We start from the raw sequence: 22,630 nt of genomic DNA, 5'->3' as shown, positions 1-22,630 counted from the left end.
TCATCCAGTATGGACTCTAGTTGAAATGGTCATAGAGTATGGACTAATTTATCTGATTTCTTTTACACAACCTTAAATTTTTGAAGAATTTTCTATATTATTGCATGCACCAAAGGTTATTCACTTTTGTTTCTGAGTAGTATTACACTATACAAATATACTACTTTTTAAAAATTCTCCTATTGAGGTACACTTGGATTGTTTCCAGTTCTGGCTACTATAAGTAAAACTATTATGAAAATTCTTATACAAGTTTTTTTTTTTTTTTTTTAATTTGGCGTGTGTGTGTGTGTTTCCATTCCCCTTAGGCAAATGCCTAGGAGTGAGATTACTAGGTGTTTAAAAGAAACTACCAGAGGGCTGGGGTTGAAGCTTAGTGGTAGAGCGCTTGCCTCTCAAGCATGAGGCCCTGGGTTCGATCCTCAGCACCACATAAAAATAAATAAAAATAAATAAAAATAAAGATATTGTGACCATCTACAACTAGAAAAAAAATTTAAACAAAAAAATAAAAGGAACTAACAGAGTTTTATTTATATAGACATATCCATTTATACTTGTGTTATCAATAGATGGGGGTGCTGATGGCACCATATCTTCAATATTTAGTATTATCTTTTAAAGTTTAGCCATTCTGGTGGTGTGTTATTTTCTCATTTTGAATCTAATATGCATTTATATGATGATGAATGACATCAAGCATCTTTTCATGTTTATTGACCCTTAGGTATATGTATTATGGTTATATTTCCAGATTATAACTTTTAAATTTTGTTTTCGCTGCCTTTTATCAGAAGCTTGAATTTTTGTTGAAGTTCACTTTGCCCTGTTTTATGATTATTATTTTTCTTGGTCCTAAGCAATCTTTGCCAACACCAAAGTAATGGAAATAGTTTTGTCTGTTTGTGTGTGCGGATGTGTGTGTGTGTGTGTGTGTGTGTGTGTTAGAAATTTTACATCTTATTTGCTTTTCCATTTAGTACTAAGATCCATTTCAAATTAACTATTGCTTAAGGGGTCAAGGTTAATTATTGTGTTGCCTTCTGATCCAGTTATTCCAAAACTATTTAGGAAGACCTCACTTTCTCCATTTAATTGCATTTCTAAATTTAACATTTTAAATTCAGCTTTGTAAAGTTTAAAATTGAGTTTCTCAGTTGAACCAGCTGTGTTTCAATTACTTAACAGCTACATATGCCTTCTGAGTACTACATCAATCATCATGTAACAGGAATCTTCACACTTTGAATATAAACCTTGCTGCTCAACCACTAGCACTTTATTTTAAAACTAATATTTTTTTTCCTTCCTCTTTCCCTCTCCCTCTCCCTATCTTTGGCGGAAGCAAGATCAACCATCTTCCTGTCCTAGGCCAGGTTATCTCTCCTTCTACTCTCCAACCACAGGAATGAGGAATCCACCAGTTGACTTAAGAAAAGGCTGTATCTCAAGGCTACTGCTTGAATATAAATTATGACTCCTGATTACTTTTGTGTCTCCCCTTTAAAAGTCCACAGTTCCCCCTGGCAGTAATAATCACAGGTCTTGCTCTCCTTTGCTAGCAAAGAAATAAAAACTGCCTTTTCCTTTTTCTCAAAACTTTGTACTCGTTATTGAATCAGCATAGGGGACCAAGACCAAGCTTTCGGTATCAGTCACAGATCTTACATTATTTCCAAGTTGCAGTAATCTATGGGAAAGCAGAGAACCAGGTCTAATAAATATTTTGGGTTCTGTGAAAGGTAATCTAAACCAAATGCAGTAAGGGGAGATATAAGGAAGTTAGAAATCAATTACTGGACTTATATCTAAAGCAGTCAAATTCATGCAGACAGAAAGTAGAATGAGAGTTGCAGGAGTTAGGAGAAAGGGTGTTATTGTTTATTGACTTTCAAGTTTGCTTGAAATGAGTCCTGTAAAATAATGATGGTGATAGTTGCAAAACAATGTGAACACATCTAATACATACTTAAATTTTAATGGTAAATTTTAGTTGTTTTTCACTGACATTTAAAAAAATTTTTATAAAGTTGCTTTCCCCCTGGTTGGGGTTCAGTGTAGGTAAATAATGTGTGTAACTAATGATGACTAACTTAATTCTGTCTAGTATATTTGAGGGATACCCCCAAACATCACTTTTTATGTACAAAGGAGATACTGATGCCCAGAACCCAACTTAGTTTAATGTCTCTGCCTGGACTATTTTGCTCTACGCCCTATTCAGCTGATAAGAAAGAAGAAGAAAATATGTTGAGGGTTATTCTCCTGCTATGTGTAATTCGCCTATGCATGTATTACTGAAAATTTTTTTCATAAGGTAATTGTAACTCATGGAAAACTAGCAGCAGGAGCAGTCATTGGTTTTAAATAAAAGTTTCCAAAAAAGTCATTTTCTAAATGCTTGTTTTTGATAATTTAACTAATAGATTTTAAAAGAATTGGGTAAAGCATCATAGCTTGTACTACATTAATTCAAGGAATGTCAGGGCTTGTATGAATACTGAACTCTGAAAATCTGTACTTTGTGCTCTTGTACAGTACAAGATGGGTTTGTTGAAATATTTTGATTTAAATTTCTCACTAAAACTCCTTAATGAATGCAATTGGAGAATTATCAATTGATTGGTAGATTAGCAGCGCGAGGTGAAAGGTGTTATATCATACGATTTGAAAACATAAGTTTTTTTTTTTTTCGTTACCACAGGTTGATCCCAAAGAGGCTCAGCCACTGAGCCATGTCCCAAGCCCTTTTTATTTTTATTTTGAGACAGGTTCTTGCTACATTGCTTGGAGCTTGCCGAGATTGGCCTCGAACTTCTTCTTGCCTTAAGTCTCCCAAGTCACTGGGATTACAGGCATGAGCCACCACTCCGTGCAGGGTAGCACACCCCTGTAATACCAGAGGCTCGGGAGGCTGAGAAAGGTGGATGGTGAATTCAAAGCCAGCCTCAGCAACTTAGGAAAACCTGATTGCAAAAAGAGAGAGTAGAGATAGAAAAAAGAAAATACTCTTGCTCCTCAGAGATAGTAATTTGGTGAAAGAACCAAAGTACTATGTTAATATGCCTGATTTCTATATTTGAGGTCATCTAAAAGTTCTTCTTTAAGACCTCAACTTAGTTATCTAAGACTTCCTAATGGATTTACAGATCTCCATTAATATTTAAAATATTGTGAATATCTTTACAAACTTTCGAAAGCAGTACAATTAAAAATTGTGAGTTATCTTTTTAGATATTAACAGCTTTTATTATTAATATTAAGGTTCGTGGTTTCAAATTAGTAGATGCCTTAAATAAATTAAAAAATAAAAGTGAAAAATGGTTTGCTTTATATTCTAGGTAAGCCTAGGACTTTGTTAATTATTCTAATAAAAAAAATCAAAACATTCTTTGTAATTTATATCATTCTGTCTTCACTACAACCAATGAGATATTGTGTTATTTTACAAAGAAGATAAAACAATTTCAAAGAGAATTCACATAATCAGTGAATAACAAAACGAGGCTTCAAATCTGGACTTCAAAGCAGTGCTCTTAACCATCAAATTCAGAGAAATTAACGCTTTTTAGTTCTGTTAATGCCATCAATCAACGACAGGAAACTTCGCAGCATTACACAAACTACAACTCCCAAGATGCCACGCGACTTCTGTCCGTCAGCCTCCGCCCGGGAGTCTGCAGAGCCCCAGCATGCTTTGAGGCACGAAAGGCAACCTGGGAGCGGTAGTTCTCCCGAGTGCCTACCGGTATCGCCAGCGCGGCAGTGGCGGTCCTTGAGGCTCCAGCCCGCGATCTTGTGAGGGCAAGCTGAGGTGGAAAAAGGGCACGGAACGGAAACGGTGAGTCAAGCACTGTCTACGCGATAAAGGGAGGCGGCACCGCAGCGTAGGGTTGAGTTAAGTAAGCGTGGCCAGTCTATTCTGGGACGCTTCTGTCTTAGCGTCGGCGAGCGAAGGTTGAGGAGGAGCCAGAGCCGGGTGCCCGCAGCCGTTCTCGCCCTCAGCACCCCGCCGCCATCTCCACCATGCAGTCCCGGGAAGACGCTCCGCGCTCTCGTCGCCTTGCCAGCCCCCGCGGTGGAAGGCGGCCCAAGAGGATTTCCAAGCCTTCGGTTTCGGCCTTTTTCACGGGCCCTGAGGAATTAAAGGACACAGCTCATTCTGCAGCCCTGCTGGCACAGCTGAAGTCCTTCTACGACGCGCGGCTGCTATGTGATGTGACCATCGAAGTGGTGACGCCTGGCAGCGGGCCTGGCACAGGTCGCCGCTTTTCTTGCAACCGCAACGTGCTGGCAGCTGCATGCCCCTACTTCAAGAGCATGTTCACAGGTGGCATGTATGAGAGTCAGCAAGCAAGCGTGACCATGCATGATGTGGATGCAGAGTCCTTTGAGGTGTTGGTCGACTACTGCTACACGGGTCGTGTGTCCCTGAGTGAGGCCAACGTGCAGCGCCTGTATGCTGCCTCCGACATGCTTCAGCTTGAGTATGTGCGGGAAGCCTGTGCTTCCTTTCTAGCCCGCCGTCTTGACCTGACTAACTGCACTGCCATCCTCAAGTTTGCTGATGCTTTTGACCATCACAAGCTACGATCACAGGCCCAGTCCTTTATAGCCCACAACTTCAAGCAGCTCAGCAGGATGGGCTCAGTTCGGGAGGAGACTCTAGCAGATCTGACCCTGGCCCAGCTACTGACAGTCCTGCGCCTGGATAGTCTGGACATAGAGAGTGAGCGTACTGTATGCCGTGTGGCTGTGCAGTGGCTCGAGGCTGCTCCCAAAGAGCGGGGTCCCAGTGCTGCAGAAGTCTTCAAGTGTGTCCGCTGGACACACTTCACTGAAGAAGATCAGGACTACCTAGAAGGACTGCTAACTAGGCCCATTGTGAAGAAGTACTGCCCAGACATTATTGAAGGGGCCCTGCAGATATGCTGTGGTGACATGCTATACAAATCTGTAGTGCCAAAGCCAAATAGCAGCAGCAGCAGCAGCAGCAGCAGCAGTTCTGTTGTATCTGTAGCAGATAATCCACCTCAGAGACTGGGTATGTGTGCCAAGGAGATGGTGATCTTCTTTGGACATCCCAGAGATCCCTTTCTCTGCTATGACCCATACTCCGGGGACATTTACACAATGCCATCACCTTTGACCAGCTTGGCTCACACTAAAACTATCACCTCCTCAGCTGTCTGTGTCTCTCCAGACCATGACATCTACCTAGCTGCCCAGCCCAGGAAAGACCTCTGGGTGTATAAACCAGCCCAAAATAGTTGGCAGCAACTGGCAGACCGCTTGCTGTGTCGTGAGGGCATGGATGTGGCATATCTTAATGGCTACATTTACATTTTGGGTGGGCGAGACCCTATTACAGGAGTCAAACTGAAGGAAGTGGAATGCTATAGTATTCAGAGGAACCAGTGGGCACTGGTGGCTCCTGTTCCCCACTCCTTTTATTCTTTTGAACTAATAGTGGTTCAGAACTATCTTTACGCTGTCAACAGTAAGCGCATGCTCTGCTATGATCCTAGACATAATATGTGGCTGAACTGTGCATCTCTTAAACGCAGTGACTTTCAGGAAGCATGTGTCTTCAATGATGAGATCTATTGTATTTGTGACATCCCAGTCATGAAGGTCTACAACCCAGCTAGGGGAGAATGGAGACAGATTAGTAATATTCCCTTGGACTCAGAGACCCACAACTATCAGATCGTTAATCATGATCAAAAGTTACTGCTTATCACTTCTACCACCCCACAATGGAAAAAGAACAGGGTGACTGTGTATGAATACCATACCAGGGAAGACCAATGGATTAACATAGGTACCATGTTAGGCCTTTTGCAGTTTGACTCTGGCTTTATTTGTCTCTGTGCTCGTGTTTATCCTTCTTGCCTTGAACCTGGTCAGAGTTTCATCACTGAGGAAGATGATGCACGGAGTGAGTCTAGTACTGAATGGGACTTAGATGGATTCAGTGAGCTGGACTCTGAGTCAGGAAGTTCAAGTTCTTTTTCTGATGATGAAGTCTGGGTACAGGTAGCACCTCAGCGAAATGCACCAGATCAGCAGGGTTCTTTGTAAATATTTCAAAACAAATGTTTCTACTATGTGGAATGTATCTTTAAAAGATACCCTTTTTCCTGAAAACAAAAAAGTTGATCAGGACTGCAGCTTTGGTTTAGAAAGGGTAATATTTTGAAATGCTAATGTACAAAATTTAAACAGTTTCTGAAATCAACCTATTTAATATTTTACTGTGCTAAAAGTCTAAAATTAAAATGTGCAAAAATTAACTACATAATTGGTTAGGATGCTTGGTGGTTTTTTTCATTGTTTTGATTAGATAGTACATTTATATTTTGTTTATTCTAATTTAGTCTGAAGTTAATTTTTAAATTCTGTTTACAGTGCCACAATTTTTTTAAATTTGTGTAACAGAAAATTGGACTAGGAATTGTTTGAGGGTTTTTGAAGGTGTATATTTTCCTTCAGAATAATGAAAGTGGTAGATTTACAAAATCTTTAGAGAGTTTTTAGTATTCTAAGCTGAAAATAGTTTGTTAGAATTTAGTTTGCTTTTCTCCATTTTTGCAAAGAAAAAAAATTGGGTATATGTATTAAGGTTACTGAATAGTGATTTCATTTTGATAACGTGTTGAAAGACCTTACAAGGTCACAGAAAGTAAAAAAAAAAAAAAAAAAAAAAAAAAAATCAGGATTCCACTACTTAAAGGCATTTTAGCTTTTATCTTGGGCGGGGGGCAGCAGGATATAAAATGTGTATTTACTAAATGTGACCAATTTTTCTATATCTTGAAAAAAATCCAGCAGTAGCGTTACCAATTATTTAAATACCTTTCTAAACCAACCAGTCAACAAAAACTAACAACAACAAAAAGCAACTTGCTTTATAAATTTATAGTTTTTATTATACCTGATAACATGCTTCATTGACTCAGAGGAAGAACCCTTTTTCACTGGACATATAATTGGGGAATATAAATTTTTATCCACTGTTCATGCCTTGTCTTAAAAAGTTTATTTGCTTCCCTAAAATATTTTGGTGTATAGTTTTAGGGTTCATCTTAGAGGATTCTTCAGCAGGAAGTGATCTCTATTCTTTACTGTTTTTGTGAAGTAATATTCGGTCTGAAAATATGTATAAACTAAAAAATGTATTTTATTGAGATCAGTAGTTAACAGTGTCTATCAACTCTAAAATCAAGTGCCAGCAAAGAACTTTAAAACTTTAAGCTGTGTATAAAAACTGTTTTGTGTAGCATTGAAATATTGTCAGTTTTGTAAGTCACTGTAAATGTTCTTGATTATCAGCTTGAAGGTATTTTTGTATTAAAAGTTGACAGTTAAAGAACATAAGTGAATGATGGCATTTGGGGCCAATAGTGAAAGTATGTTTCTTTGAAAATATTTCCTAAGCAGTGATATATATATAGTTATTTTATTATGGTATTTGTATCTGTTTGGTGTTTCTCTGTGAACTATACTCCAGTCATTCTCTTTCTGTCACCATATGTAAAGGAAAGTCCAGAAATAGAGACTAAATCACACAAAACTGACATTGTTAAATACAAGATAATATAGGTGCTTACCTTTTGAAGATTAATTAATACATATGGTTGTCACATATACCTGATAAATGGTGTACATATACATATATAGATGTTTATGGTGTGTAAAGGTTTCTGCACACATTTAGAATTATCTTCCTGAATTTCTGTTCAATAACATGCTAATTCTTCTTAGTGTTTATTATCTAGTGACAGAATGCTAATTTTTAATACTCTAGCAGAGGACAGAGGACTCTGGTCTGGAGTGAGAAAGAGTTTTTTTTTAATGAAAACAGAAACAAAAGATATTCTTTAAAAAGTTCAACAAATAATGTTTTCTTCATCATTTTGATTGGCCATTTGAAAAGTCTACTCAACATTCCTGTTTAATATTTCTAGTGAAGAAGATGCCTGCTCTAACAATATGTATTCCTTTAAAAAGATAAACATACTTTAGTGGCCAGAGTCTAAATTTTGTCCTATTTGCTATCAGGGATGTTATAAACATTGCTCTTAATACAGACATCTATTTCTCGATTGGTGTTATTTTTTAGCCAACGTTTTCCTTCATTGTTAACTTCTGTTGATAGCTTTTTATTCTGTAAGGTTGAAACATGACAATTTTTATTTCAACCAGATTATTCATCTGCACAATTGAGGTATATAACTGATACATAAGACAAATTCTCCAATTTGAGAATTCTCAACCTTTGAGTTAAAGCCTAGGCTAAATATTATTAATATCTTGGTTTACAATGAAGTTTTCTTGGGGAGGATTTTGGTTTTGTGATATATTTGTGGATTAAGGAGATGTTAACTATTATTTTTTAGATAAGTGATTTGTATGTGGTTAGTTATAAATAAAACTGGTACTAAACCCCAGACTTCCTGTCTAATTCAGTGGTTCTGCGAAATGTATAAAACCCTTACTTGTGCAATTAGCAGTGTTGAAATCCCTTTTTGACAAGAAAGCACCCTTGTCTCACTTTACATCTCTTAGCAAATTAGCAAATGCTCAACATAATGTCATTTCCAGGGTTACCATTTGTAAGATTTAGAATCTCTTTAATTATCTTTTTTTGTTGTTGCAGGGGGTACTTAGGATTGAACTCAGGGGTACTTGACCACTGAGCCACATCCCCAGCCCTATTTTGTCTTTTATTTAGAGGCAGGGTCTCACTGAGTTGCTTAGCGCCTCGCTGTTACTGAGGCTGGCTTTGAACTCTTGATCCTCCTGCCTCAGCCTCCCTAGCCACTGGGATCACAGGTGTGCGCCACTGTGCCTGTCTTTAAATTATCTTTTATATTATGTATCTATAGTGTGACATGCTGAGAATCCCAGTTTTTTCAAATACTTTTAAATTTATATGGTAAAGGGCTGGGATATAGCTCAGTTGGTAGAGTGCTTGCCTCGCATGCACAAGGCCCTGGGTTCAATCCCCAGCACCACCAAAAAAAAAAGAAAAGAAAAATATATATATGGAGAGAGAGAGAGAGAAAGTGGTGTTGGTGTTTTCAAAAGGAAAAAGTGATTTAGCAAATGCTTGTTTAAATTTGGTTTGGGGATTGAATTTAAATTACAACAGTTACCTGCTATCCCCTCTAGTTGAGCAGTTATTTTTCTGTCTCTCTTTTGGTACCTGGCTCATAATTGAGAATATGATGAAAGCATTTGAGTTATTCCATAGGAAAATGCAAATGTTCATATTTTCCAAATTTCAAGGGTATAAATGACACTTTTGAAGTTCATCCACATACCCAGAATAAGAACACTTATGATAGAGTCCTAAGAACACTGCTACAAAAATGAATTGACATATTTCATAACACACCTAGCTCAAATGTTTGTCTAGGGGAACATTATGTCATTCCTAAAACATGAAGAAATAAAATACATTCACTGTCTGAAAGAGATGTGAAAATTAATGACTGCCTCAGAGTAAAGGCAAAGTTGACATTCCTGAAATTCATGTTTCTTCTTGATATCATTTAATTTACTAAAGGAAAAAAAACAAATGAGCTAATAAGGTATATAAAGGCTTTGAAGCTTAAGTGTGGTACAAATGTAAGTAATATTATTATTGTCCAAGAAAGGGTGCATACATTGGATCTCAAAGCAAAACATGGTTCAAATATTGGAAACCACCAACATCATGACTATTTATTGGAAATTAATAAATATGAATGGCAAAACTTTAATCAGCAGGAGAATGGGTGGTTGGAAATGGGCATTTTACTTAAAGGAGTCTATTTTGCAATATAGTGAAAAATACATCTGCTATTGGCTACACATTAACCCAGGACCCATTGCTTTGTGTCATGTCATTTTTACCAATTTTTGCTGAAATTAGGAAAAAATATCAGATGATGATTAAGTTGTAAAACTAGAAGTATTCAATTGGATTTGTCTTAATATTCATAAATTAGAAATGTAAAACAATTTCAGCCTATCTCAGTCCCTTCACTTTAAAAAAAAGTTGAATGTTTTTGAAATCCTAAAGTTGCATTGCTATATTGAGCTGCAATTTCAACTAGGAAATATTGTCACTAGATGGAAAGCAGTAGACCTAGCTAAAACTTAAGGGGATCTATAGATGTTAATAAACTAATATATTTTAATATAAAAATATCCAGGTTTCCTGAATTCTGATTCAAGCAATTTACAACACTTCTGTGAGCTTTATTGCTATGATGGTCATTTCACATCTCCCTATGATCTTTCTTTCTTTTTATTTATATATGACAGCAGAATGCATTACAATTCTTATTACACATAGAGTGCACAATTTTTCATATCTCTGGTTGTATACAAAGTATATTCACACCAATTTGTGTCTTCATACATGTACTTTGGATAATAATGCTCATCACATTCCACCATCATTTCTAACCCCATGCCCCTTCCCTCCCCCTCCAACCCCTCTGCCCAGCCTAGAGTTCGTATCCTTCCCATGCTCCCTCTCCCTATCCCACTATGAATCAGTCTCCTTCCCCCTATGATCTTTCCATAGTAAATTCACAGCCAAAAGTTAAATTCCATATTCTACCCAATAATAGTGTTTCACAAACAAATGCATCTGTGTATCTTTTTTTAATATTTTAGTTGTTGATAGACCTTTATTTTATTTATTTATTTTTATGTGGTGCTGAGAATTGAACCCAGTGCCTCACACGTGCCAGTCAGGTGCACTACTTCTGAGCCCCAGCCCCAGCCCCTGTATACCTTTAATACACACACACACGATTAAGTCTGAGTATTCCTAGAAATGGCAGAAATTAAGCCCCCAGAGTGCTAGAATCCTCTCCCTAAATCCCTAAACTTTCCCAATCCCGTCACCTTCTCTGGGAACCTACCAGTTTAGCCCTTTCATTTATGCCATACTCCAAAAATTCTCATGCTAAAAGGAGGAAAGGGTGAATGAGCTGGGGCAACTAGCAGTAGGTTCTCACAGTTGACTAAGTGGTAGTGCTTCTATTCAAGTGAGTTTGAAAATACAGGAGACATTAGTAGATGTTTCTGGTTTCCCACATCAAGGACTTTTTGGCTCACCTCTTATTAAGATGAAGCTAGGGTGGACCCTTTCCTACCAAGCTAACAGGTCAATTTACTTTGCTTTTCTTCCTTAAGGCTTTCTGTGATGGAGTAATTTTGTGGCTTTTTTTTTCCCCCTTTAACCAGGGATTGGACCCAGGGGTGCTTAACCACTGAGCCACATCCCCAGCTCCTTTTTTATATTTTTTTAGAGACACGGTCTTACTGAGTTTCTTAGGGCCTTACTAAATTGCTAAGGCTGACTTTTTAAAAAAATATTTTTTAGTTTTTAATGTACCTTTATTTTACTTTTATGTGGTGCTGAGAATCAAACTCAAACTAGCATGTGCCTCACACATGCTAGGCAAGTGCTCTACGAATGAGCTGTAACCCCAGCCCTGAGGCTAACTTTGAACTCATGGTCGTCCTGCCTCAGCCTCCTGAGCTGCTGGGATTATAGGCGTGTGCCACCAGGCCCAGCTAGAGTTTTCTTATGGGCAGTGCTCCTGCAATCACAGCAGAGGAATTGAAGGCAATCCTTAAGCAATGGAGGATGAGAATTGGTAGGTCAGTGCCATGGCATCCCAACCTTAAGAAAGGGACACCCTACATATTTCCTCAGAGGACTTCCTGTTGGATTGAACCTCAGTCTCCCACAACAGTAATCAGTTGAGTAAAACATCTTCCCTGCATCTCAGTCTATGGTCCTTCATGTCACATTACAGAAATTTAATTTGGCAATTAGAAGCTCATTTTTAAAAAATTTTTTAGTTGTAGATGGACACATGCTTCATTTAGTTTATTTTATGTGATACTGAGGATCGAACCCAGGGCCTCACACATACTAGGCAAGTGCTCTACCACTGAGCCCCAGTCCCTAGAAGCTCATTGATAGTACTTTTAGAAAGAAGTTTATATCTGAACAATTTTTGCCTGGAAGGAGAAGACTGATAAGAGGGGATTAGGATGAGTGAGATGATGCTCTCCTCAGCCACAAGCCAAATATGGGATTATCCCTTCTCTAAAGGGCGCAAGCAAAGTCAAGCCTCACAGCCCTCCTTTAAATTCATGTGTTTATAAAAAACAATATGACAAAAAACGTTGAACATAAAAAAGCCATCAGTACAAACTGGAAGTTTATGGGAAGGACACTGGCCAGAACAAAGAAGTAAAATCACCAAATCCAGAATATGGGTAATCTAACAGGACAATTGACATATAATTTCAACCATGGTTTATCTTATCACATGGTGAATGAAAGAAAAGTGACCACAACACTCGGAGCAACCAAGAGATCTTTATTGTAGCAGTGCAACAAAGAGAAAAGAAAGAAGGAAAGAAGTGGGAGGGGGGCAGCTGGGGAAGACTTTTATAGCCATTCTGCTGTGTTGCCTAAATCTAACAGGGTCTCTGGGTTTGCAAGCTGCCTTGTTGGCACAAAAGGGGGTTAAGCGCTCAGCCTTGAGCCGGGGCTTGGGCGTTTGGTCTTGAAGCAAACAGGTGATAAAGAATCAGAGGGTTTGAGCGGCCAGGTTATGCTGCAGCTAACTTTGGCATGTCGTGCAGACAGCTTACTCAGCCTGTCCTGCACCTAACAGTGAAAAGTGAGAAAATGGAATGGTTGGTTCCTAAGACCTAATAAGGGAGTGAATACTCAAATTGTATTTTTGGTTGCTTTTGTTTTAAGCTTATATTCTTGAACACTTTACTAAGGTTCAGGCAACAAGCTATTAAAATAAGGAACATCCTGGGCTGCTGTGGTTTTAACATCCTGACCAAAAATCATGTTGAAATTTAATCTCCATTGTGAGGTATTAAGAGATAAGACCTGATAGAACTTTTTTAAAAAGGACCTGGTAGAACCTTTAAGAGTAATTAGGGGGCTGAGGTTGTGGCTCAGTGGTAAAGTGCTTGCCTTGCACGAATGAGGCCCTGGGTTTCATCCTCAGCACCACATATAAATAAATAAATAAAAATAAAGATATTGTGTCCATCCACAACTAATATATACATTTTTTAAAAAGGTAATTAGGTTCTGAGGGTTCTGCCCTGGTGAATTAATTAATCCATAGTCTATCTCCAGAATGGATCTGTTATTAAAGCCAATTGGCTCTGTCTCTTATATATGCAGACTTTTGTGTGTGTGTAGTGCTGGGGACTGAACCCAAGGCCTTGTGCATGTATACAGCAGGCACTCTATCAACTGAGCTATATCCCCAGCCCTTATATGTGCACCTTATTTTGTGATGCCACACTCTGCCTCAGTACAATACAGAATCCCCATAGCAAAAAGACCCTTGCCAGATGCTGAGCAGATGCTAGAGACTTCCTACCCTCCAGAATAGTGATCTAAATAGACCTCTATGTATAAATTACCCAGTCTGTGGTATTCAGTTATAACAACAGCAAACAAACCAAAAGCTAGGCATGGTGACACACACCTGTAACTCACCAACTCAGGAGGCTGAGACAGGAGGATTGCAAGTTCAAGAGCAGCCTCAGCAACTTAGTGAGGCCCTAAGCAATTTAGTGAGACCCTGTCTCAAAAAAAAAAAAAAAAAAAAAAAAAATTCCTGATTTAAAAAAGGAAAAGAAAAAGAAAAACAGGTCAAGACAATGGGCCAGAATCTGAAAGGAGGGGAAGGAATGGTGTAAATGAGAGGATTACACTAGAACAGGAGCCAAGACAACATCTAAAATGGAAGAAGGGGAGAGTTGACACAGATGAAAATGTTTTCTAAGTATGACCTTGAGCTTCTGTTAGCGTGTACTTCTCTTTTCTTTTTCTTTCTTTTTTCTTTTCTGGAATTAGAATGCAAGATTTTCTGTTGAAAGAAATGGAGCCCCGTGGGGAAGGGTGCTTGAGAAGGGTTCATTAGAAGGGTAGGGCTATGTGGTCTACTTCATTTGTACATCTCGTATAACACAACACAAAGTACTCAGCATTCTTCAATGCCTGAGGGCCTGTCCTGAACAGAGTTGAAAAAATTTAAGATTGAAAGTGTTGTGTTTATAAAACAGAACTGCTCACACCCAAAATCCTAACAATATATGATATATTAACAAATATTTCAATATTCTTAAATGGTGCTAAATATTGAACCCAGGAATGCTTTACTATAACAGATGTTCACTTGATGCTTTGATTATATCCTTTGTGGCTTTGAAACATTTTTTTTTCTTTTTCCCAACCTTATTCTCCCTGACCTTCTCATCCTTCATCTTTTCCCTAACTTTCTTCTTCCTGACTTTCTTCTCTCTGATCTTCTCCTCTCTGATCTTCTTTTCCCTTATCTTCTCCTTCCTGATGTCTCTTCCCTAATCTCATTTTCTCTGAATCATCTCTTTAAAAACCCCTGTTCCCCATGATGGGCAGAATCACAGGCTTTGGGACAGAAGTCTCCTGTGTTTCTACTTTGCTAGCCAAGCAATAAAACATTTTCTTTTTTCTCAAGAACTTGTCTTCATTATTGGATTGTTGTCAAGGACATAGACCGGGCTTTCGATTACATTACCGTTGAACTAATTCCTGGCCCTTTATAATAAAGTTTTGATTTTGAGTCAGGATCTTGCTAAGTTGTTGAGCTTATGAGTCTCATGCCTTAGCCTCCCAAGTAATGGGATTAGAGGCACATATCACTGCACCTTTAGCCTCCCTAGTTATGGGGTTAGAGGCACATATCACTGCACCCAACTTCTGTGTATTATTCTTGATCATAGGTAAGTTTGATAATCTTGACATTTTTGTCAGAATCATAAAATGCAAATAAAGAAGAAAAAAATCATAAAACATTAGTGACCCCTTTTTAGATTTAAATTCTGAGAACTTTAAATAATTTACCAAGAATCACATTGAAAATTATTAGTATTAGTTAAACTGAATTAGAGCTGTTTTCTGTCTGTTAAATCAATGCACTTTCTAGTACAGGCTCTTCGCTGCTGAGGAGCTCTGTCTTGCTCAGTTTATTCATACTTATACTTGCTGAAAAGTTATGGAACCCAGATCGGGAGGCTCATCCCGTGACAGAACCAATACCTAAGAGACAGTGTTGGGGAGAATCAAAGGCTTTATTCAGTGGCCAAAGAATGAAGAGAAAAGCTTGGCTTTCAAATCAGTTTTTCAACTCCAGGGAGTTGAGGGGTTAAGATACTGAATAGGAATAATGAGGGAGAGGGAAAGGCTAATAGAAGGGTGGAGTGTTCCTTTCTTTTCCAGGATTAGGTGGGGATCTTCCAGAAATTCTAGTGCCACCCCTCCCTTGTCATTCCTTTTCATGGTCTGGTTTTTCTGGTCATGATGGCTGGTAGGTGTCCATAGCCTTGGGTCAGGTGGGCCAGGAGACTAGGCAAGACGAGGTCAAGTAAACTCTATGTTATAGATTTGGACAAAACATAATCTCAAATGATCTGCATGTCTACATACAGTGCTGAGTAGAACCTGACCCAAAGGCTAAGACAACAAAGGAGACAGACACAATATGAAGGCAGAGATTATAAACCTTTTCATCCCATTCTGGTCACTCATCAAATATATATAGACCCAAGTAAAGAGTTAGTGTTTTCAGCAAAAGGGGCCTTCCGTTCCCCAGAGAGTAGCCTCTACGCATTACCATGATAACCCTCACAGCAGAGGTGTGTTCTACAGCAAAGCCTGTGGGGCATTAATAATGTACTGCCCAGCTGTGTGACCTCCAAAATCAGTAATGTTTAAGTCAATTGAGAACAAGTAAAGCTAGAGAATTTATTAAGTGTTTTCTTTCTGATTCTGCAATTCAATTTTAAATTAATGTCCAAAGTTGCCTCTTTTACATGAAATTTCCTGTTTCAGGAAGGAGTGCCAAATCAAGTTAGACTACATCCTAAAATGCCAGCATTTTGGGTGCTTGAGTCATTTGTGTACTGTGTAAATGTAATCTCCTTATCTGCTCCTCTTTTGATGCCTGGCTCATTAGCCAGAATACCAAAAGCTCTGTCCTTGTCCCCAGTGCCAATCCAGTAATGAGGACACGGTTTTGAGAAAAAGGAAAAAGAAGGTTTATTGCTTTGCTAGCAAAGAGGAAACACAGGGGATTCCTGTTCCAGAGGCTGTGATTCTGCCCATCAGCAGGAAAGGGGACTTTTAAAGAGGTGACTCAAAGGCTACATTCCACGTGTTCTCTGTCTGGAGTTATAATTCACTTGTTAATTTGGGAGATAGTCATTTCTGAGATCTGGTACCATCCCCAAAGTCTGGATTACTTTGATAACTGCCTAGGATGGGAAGAAAGGTAATCCTGTTTCCCCTGAGATTAGGTAGGAGGAGACATTAGGGAGGAGCAGGGAGAGAGGAAGATAAAGAAACATGTCCATTTAAAAAATAAGTTGCAGTGGCAGAGCAGCAAGGGTTACATTCAAAGCATAAAGTGAACCATTGTCATAGGTTCATTCCCCAGCACCACACACACATACACACACAAATGGAATCCTAAAGTATGTAACCTATTAAAATCGTTATTTTCACTCAGTATAATCCTCTTGAGATTTATTCAAGTTGTCATGTATGTCAAGAGACATTCCAAATGGTGAAATAGTAACTGCCTAAAAATGTCCTCATAAAAGCATCGAGAACACTAAGTGCAAACTGTCAACCTTATTAAAACTCTGGAGATTAAAGATTTGCAACACTCCAAAGTGTTCACTCAAAAAAAAAAAAAATATGAATCTCCTACACAGGAGTTCTCAGCTCTGTGGAAGCCCTGAAACTCAACACCCTCACATCTGGGGAAATACCTGAGGCAACCAGCAGCTTAGCAACCAGTGGAAAAAGCAAAATAGATTTGTAGCCCCTTAAAAGCCCCATCCCCAGTAAACCTCTAGTTTACCTTATTGCTTCCTGAAAATTGCCAATAACAGGACTTTCTTTATTTGACCTATTTCAAAGTGCATTTATCAAAGACAAAAACCCAACAACAATGAAAAAACACAATAGTACAGCAAAAGAAAAAAATAAGTGGTGTCACAGTAGGAAGCTAGATAGACATGAGCAAGAGAGGTAGGGAAAGCACATTCCCCACCTCTCTCTCTCTCTCTCTCTCTCTCTCTCTCTCTCTCTCTCTCTCCCCCTCTTATCTATCTATATATAAGAATATTTTTATGTGGTGCTGCGTATCAAACCCAGTGCCTCACGCATGCAAAGCAATTGCTTTACCACTGAGCTACAGCCCCAACCCCAAATTATTTTTTTTAATAACAATTATAACACTCCATTGTTTACTCCTTCACTTTACCAAAGCTTGTATACCCTTATACCCTGGATTTATGGTCTATTTTTCCATTTCTTACACTGGAGCAGCCCCTCTTTGCTTGTCTAATAATAGGGTGCATTGCTTTATTTCCTATAGAGCCTTTCTCACATACTGAAATTATTGCTATTATTTTTTTTTTTACTCTATAATATCTTTCTCCTCTGTTACAGTGTGTACAACATGATAGGAAGGACCATATCTATCTTTTTCACCTTAGCTACAGGCATAGAGTCATGAAAGAAGAAATAAATGTGTTTGAATTTATATGACAAACACCTGTATTTATAGCTTTTATTTAGTGAATTCTCCAGCTTTGAGGGAGAGCAATTATTATACCTTTCTTTTCCTTTTTTGGTTGTTATAGCAACCTACTGGCCTTCAGAGCTACAAATTAATTCACCCATTTTCCCAGAATAATACTCTCACTTTCCCTGAATACCAAACAATATTTTCAATTATGAGATAATGATGCTATTATCAATCACATTTCTCACACTAGATAAGGGCATTGAGAGGTTTCCTCTTTATCTTTTATGGCAGAGAAATAGAAAGGCAATAGTGTGTCCAAACCAGAGAATGCTAGGAAAAAACAAAGCATGTGACATACATTTCCACTCCTAATTCTTTCACATTACTTCCATGTTCTCCAACCTTTCCACAAGCACCTGTGAATTCTATAGGGTTTGTTGTCCAAGTTGTTTGGGAAGATTTGAAAGGTAATTGCTGCAAAACAAAGAAATTTGAAGAGCTCTGTTACTGCCAAAATATTTTCTCTTTTCTCCTGTTACCTATTGCTCAAATATGCTAAATTGGCAAATCATAATACTCTTTAAAAATTTTGAAATTTGCTCTGAAAGGGTCCAACATATGCTTCCCCACCTCCCAACACCACATTGTAGCACTGGAACCAAGAATTTTTATTAAACAGAATTAGTCACTGTGGAAAACTCATTATAAGTTCAATAAAACAAGGTTTATCTGTGTCATTCAACCAGCCACGAATTTAGTTTTTAAAAGGCAGAGTCTACCCTGTTTATTTTATTTTATTTTATTTTATTTTTTGCAGTGCTGGGGATCAACCCAGGGCCAGGCTTGTGATAGGCAAGCACTCTATCACTGAGCTAATCAGCCCTGCAGTCTATTTTCTAATGATAGAGAGCTAAAGCAATTGTACTATAAATAATGATGCATTTTGTCTTCTGAAGGCTTTGGTCACAATTTCTAGAGTCAGGCACAACTGCAGTTTGAAGGTATATGGCATAATAATTACTTTACTACCTCCTTTTCTGTAGGTCAGAATGTTTTCCTCAAAGAGTTGTAAGACCCATCAGTAAACCATTCTATAACCTTATATAAAAGAAGTTACATTGAAGTTATTTCACCTCCTGAGTATTTTAGTATATATAAAAGCAGTATCACATTGTGCCAATTCCAAAAATGTACAATGGGGATGCTGTCAAGAAGAGAGAAAAAAAGAAAAAGAGGGACATTGTCGAGACTGTAGCTCTTGATATTAGATCTGGGGCTATTTTGATTTATGTGTTTATAAGAACTTCATTTTAGTCTTCTAGAAAACTCCATCTTTTTTATCCTTCTAAATAGACATGCTGGGTGAAAATGAAGTAAGATAAAGGCATAAGGGCTGGGGATGTGGCTCAAGTGGTAGTGCGCTCGCCTGGCATGCGTGAGGCCCGGGTTCGATTCTCAGCACCACGTACAAACAAAGATGTTGTGTCCGCCGATAACTAAAAAATAAATATTAAAAAATTCTCTCTCTCTCTCTCTCTCTTTAAAAAAAAAAGGCATAAAAAATGGAAAAGCTGAAAATTAACCTTCACGTCACCTTGTATCAGTGATGTGAAGGTCAATTTATTGTTCATTTTTATGCAATTTGTGCCAAGGGCACAAGGAAAGACATCCGTTATGATGAATTTCACACACTTGGGGATGGATCAATTAAAAGAACAGGAAACAAAATATAAAGGAAGAAAAGACAAAAAAGGAAAAAGAGAAAAATAAGAGATGGTGAAAAGGAAGAACCCCAAAAGGAGGAAACTCCAGGAACGCCCCAAAAGAAGGAAACAAAGAAAAAATTCAAATTTGAGCCACCTGCTGATAAGGTTTTCTGAACAGAAATGAGGTTCATGTGTGGATCTGTGACCCAGTTCGAATTAAAACATTTGTCATGGGATTAATTCTTGTGATTGCAGTAATCAGCCTTCCTTCTTTGGCCAATAGAAATGAGAACCGGTGCCTATCACCCCACTGTGGGCACAGGCTGTTTTGTAGCCAGCATTCTTCTTGCCGTTGCTCCCTGCATTCTCTTTCTCATCATCTGGCTCATAACTGGAGGAAGTCATCACTTTTGGTTCTTGCCAAATCTGACTGTTGATGTGGCCTTCCCTGACCCCTTGAGGCTTCTGTACACACACGAATACAAAGGACCAAAAGCAGACTTAAAAGAAAGGAGAGAAATCTGAAACAAAAAGCAGCAGAAATCCGATAGTAAGTCAGATAGTGAGAAAAAGGAAGATGAGAAGGGAAAAGTAGGACAAGCAAATCAGGGAACAGAAGGCTCAGGTGGAGCTGGGCTCATTGACTCACACCTGTAATCTCAGTGGCTCAGGAGGCTGACGCAAGCCAGCCTCAGCAAAAGCAAGGCTTTAAGCAACTCAGTGAGACCCCGTCTCTAAATAAATACAAAATAGGGCTGGGGATGTGGCTCAGTGGTCAAGTGTCCCTGAGTTCAATTCACAGTACCAAAAAAAAAAGAAGAAGAAGGCAGCTCAGGTGGAAAACGCATTCAGACACAGTGACAGGAGGGAAGATGACTGATTCCAACACTGTAATGGAAATGGGAATGATTTTGAAATGATCACAAGAGAACTGGAACAGCAAAACAATGGAGACTGTGAAGAAGAGGAGAAAGAAAACAATGAAGGAGAAACACCTAAATCTTCTCATGCAAAAATCATAATCTGAATAATTTGGGGACTGAATAAGTGCAAAAGGTTGGATTCTCTAGGTTGGCCAATCATCATAATGTACACATCTTTTTTGTAGCATTCTTTATATCCATTTACTGAAATCTATTTGACATCCAAGCAATTATTCAGTTCATTTTATAGAATATTGGTACTACAATTAGTACATTCTAAAACCATTTAGTAAGTTTGTCCTTTTTACAAGTAAAATTTACAAGTAAGTAATCTTACTCATTTTGATAGTTATCAATGATGCATTTTCTACAATCACTTTAGATTAATGGCATGGCGGGGGGTGTAGCAGGGATAGAACTCAGGAGTACTTGACCACTGAGCCACATCCCCAGCCCTATTTTGTATTTTATTTAGAGACAGGGTTGCTTTGCACCTCACTTTTGCTGAGGCTGGCTTTGAACTCAGATCCTCCTGCCTCAGTCTCCCAAGCTGCTGGGATTACAGGCATGTGCCACTGCACCAGGCACTTAGGATATTTTTGACAGTTGCATGGCTTTTTTTTTGTTAGACTAATCAAAATAACTTTAGAAGAAAGAGATTGCAACATTTCAGATTATGCAGAGTTATGAAGACTCCATTTTATAGTTTTGGTGGGATGAAATGTATAAATTCTTTGTTCTTGATAGTTTGCTTTTGTTTTTCATTATAAAATTATACCAGGAAATTTCTTAAGATTCTGAGTTGGGGCTGGGGATGTGGCTCAAGCGGTAGCGTGCTCGCCTTGCATGCGTGCGGCCCGGGATCCATCCTCAGCACCACATACAAACACAAACAAAGATGTTGTGTCTGCCGATAACTAAAAAATAAATATTGAGAAATTCTCTCTCTCTCTCTCTCTCAAAAGAAAAAAAAAAGATTCTGAGTTAACAGGGTTCAAAAGCATTTTGTGGAAACAAGCCAACTAGTAACAGTGCAGCTAAACTTTTTGCAACTTGGGAAATCCAAACTGATTCCTACGTTTAATTCAGAGAAAGATGGTCATCTCCAACAGAGAAAGTGAATAGCATTGATTGGAAGGTGATGGGTCTTCTTCCTTCTTCCCCATCTCCTTGTAATGTAAAGCATATTCTGGATATAATTTACTAATAAAACATTTTATTTTTTTAAAAAATAGACATGCTGAATGTTAGCTACATCACTGGTTGTATATCAAACTTCTACCACAGCTACACCTAGATAGATGCTTACTGTTAAAAATTGAAGATAGTTCAATGAAATGGAAGGTTTTCCAGGGGAGGATCAGTTGTCCAGCTACACAGATCTTACATTAATTGCTTGGTAGAATTATCATGTTCCAGATTTATTTCTCTGCTTTTGAGGTTTAAATATATTCAGTTATTACTATATCTTGATGTGGTTATGTTTGGATAGTGAATCAGATTAACCAAATCAATAAGACTCAAAGATATACTAATATTTTAACTTACAATCAGAAAATATAACTTTCAAATAGACTAGATAAATACGGTGATCTCTGACCAGCACATGGATCCACACTTTATAAGAGATGAATTATTGTCAGAAGGTTGTTTGGTGGACATGGACACAGAATTTAAAGAGCAAGTGGATGATTTTAGTGTTATCAAAGAGGTTTAAGAGGCTGATGTATTTGTTGTCAATGAACCAAATGGACAATTTCTCTGGACAAAGCTAAATCTAAATGCCCTTGATGGCATGGCCAAGTCATTTCTAGGCTTCTGTGCTGAAACTCTGCTTGCCACAATCTTTCTTTCTCATTTTTTTTGGGGGGGAGGGGGGAAAGGTGGTTACTAGGGATTGAATTCAGGGGCACTCAACCACTGAGTCACATCCCCAGTCCTATTTTGTATTTTATTTAGAGACAGAGTCTCATTGAGTTGCTTAGCACCTCACTGTTGTTGAGGCTGGCTTTGAACTCTTGATCCTCCTGCCTCAGCCCCCCAAACCGCTAAGATTAGAGGTATGCACCACTGAGGCCAGTTCTTTCTCTTATCTTTTTTCCCCTTTGTATTATTTCTGCAGCTATATCATTTCTTCAATTAGATTTTTAGTGAGTTGTGGCATGAGACCCATTTTGTCTTTTGAAGATTCCATATCTGCTCTGATTTGTACTTATTTTCCTTATAATTTAATTCTTTGAAGACCATCATATATATCTCAATTTACAATTTTATGTGTATATAGGGTGGGGGGTCTGGATGCATCTCTGACCTCCATGTACTACAATGTCTTCAGCCTATCATCAGCATACCGTTAACCTTGTAT

At 38.3% G+C, this 22,630-nt stretch overlaps 2 protein-coding genes, 1 non-coding gene and 1 pseudogene across 3 annotated transcripts in view; all 4 read left to right on the top strand.

Moving 5' to 3' along the window:
* The window catches only part of Mtrf1 (mitochondrial translation release factor 1), a 53,376-nt gene extending 51,777 nt beyond the window's left edge, over positions 1 to 1,599 (top strand). Inside the window, exon 10 of the mRNA XM_076871928.1 lies at positions 1,350 to 1,599. Coding sequence (XP_076728043.1) covers positions 1,350 to 1,412 — 63 coding nt within the window. The 3' untranslated portion in view covers positions 1,413 to 1,599. The remainder of the gene's footprint in view (positions 1 to 1,349) is intronic.
* Positions 1,600 to 3,752: 2,153 nt separating this feature from the next.
* On the top strand, positions 3,753 to 8,434 carry Kbtbd7 (kelch repeat and BTB domain containing 7). The gene has a single exon (XM_076872062.1). It carries the CDS (start codon positions 4,027 to 4,029, stop codon positions 6,082 to 6,084), a length of 2,058 nt encoding a protein of 685 aa, XP_076728177.1. The 5' UTR covers positions 3,753 to 4,026; the 3' UTR covers positions 6,085 to 8,434.
* A 517-nt stretch (positions 8,435 to 8,951) lies between these two features.
* On the top strand, positions 8,952 to 9,023 carry Trnaa-cgc (transfer RNA alanine (anticodon CGC)). Its single transcript has one exon. It is a non-coding gene; the product is annotated as a tRNA-Ala (tRNA).
* Positions 9,024 to 12,658: 3,635 nt separating this feature from the next.
* LOC143411412 (translocation protein SEC62-like) lies at positions 12,659 to 20,369 on the top strand (annotated as a pseudogene).
* The last annotated feature ends 2,261 nt before the right edge of the window (positions 20,370 to 22,630 follow it).

Source organism: Callospermophilus lateralis, chromosome 12 (genome assembly GCF_048772815.1).
Source record: "Callospermophilus lateralis isolate mCalLat2 chromosome 12, mCalLat2.hap1, whole genome shotgun sequence".
Classification (NCBI taxonomy): domain Eukaryota; kingdom Metazoa; phylum Chordata; class Mammalia; order Rodentia; family Sciuridae; genus Callospermophilus; species Callospermophilus lateralis.
This window is presented reverse-complemented; position numbering and strand designations above follow the sequence as displayed.

Bases quoted from the DNA above. Each gene is read 5' to 3' on its own strand.
- Kbtbd7 (XM_076872062.1), top strand. From the start codon at position 4,027: ATGCAGTCCCGGGAAGACGCTCCGCGCTCTCGTCGCCTTGCCAGCCCC.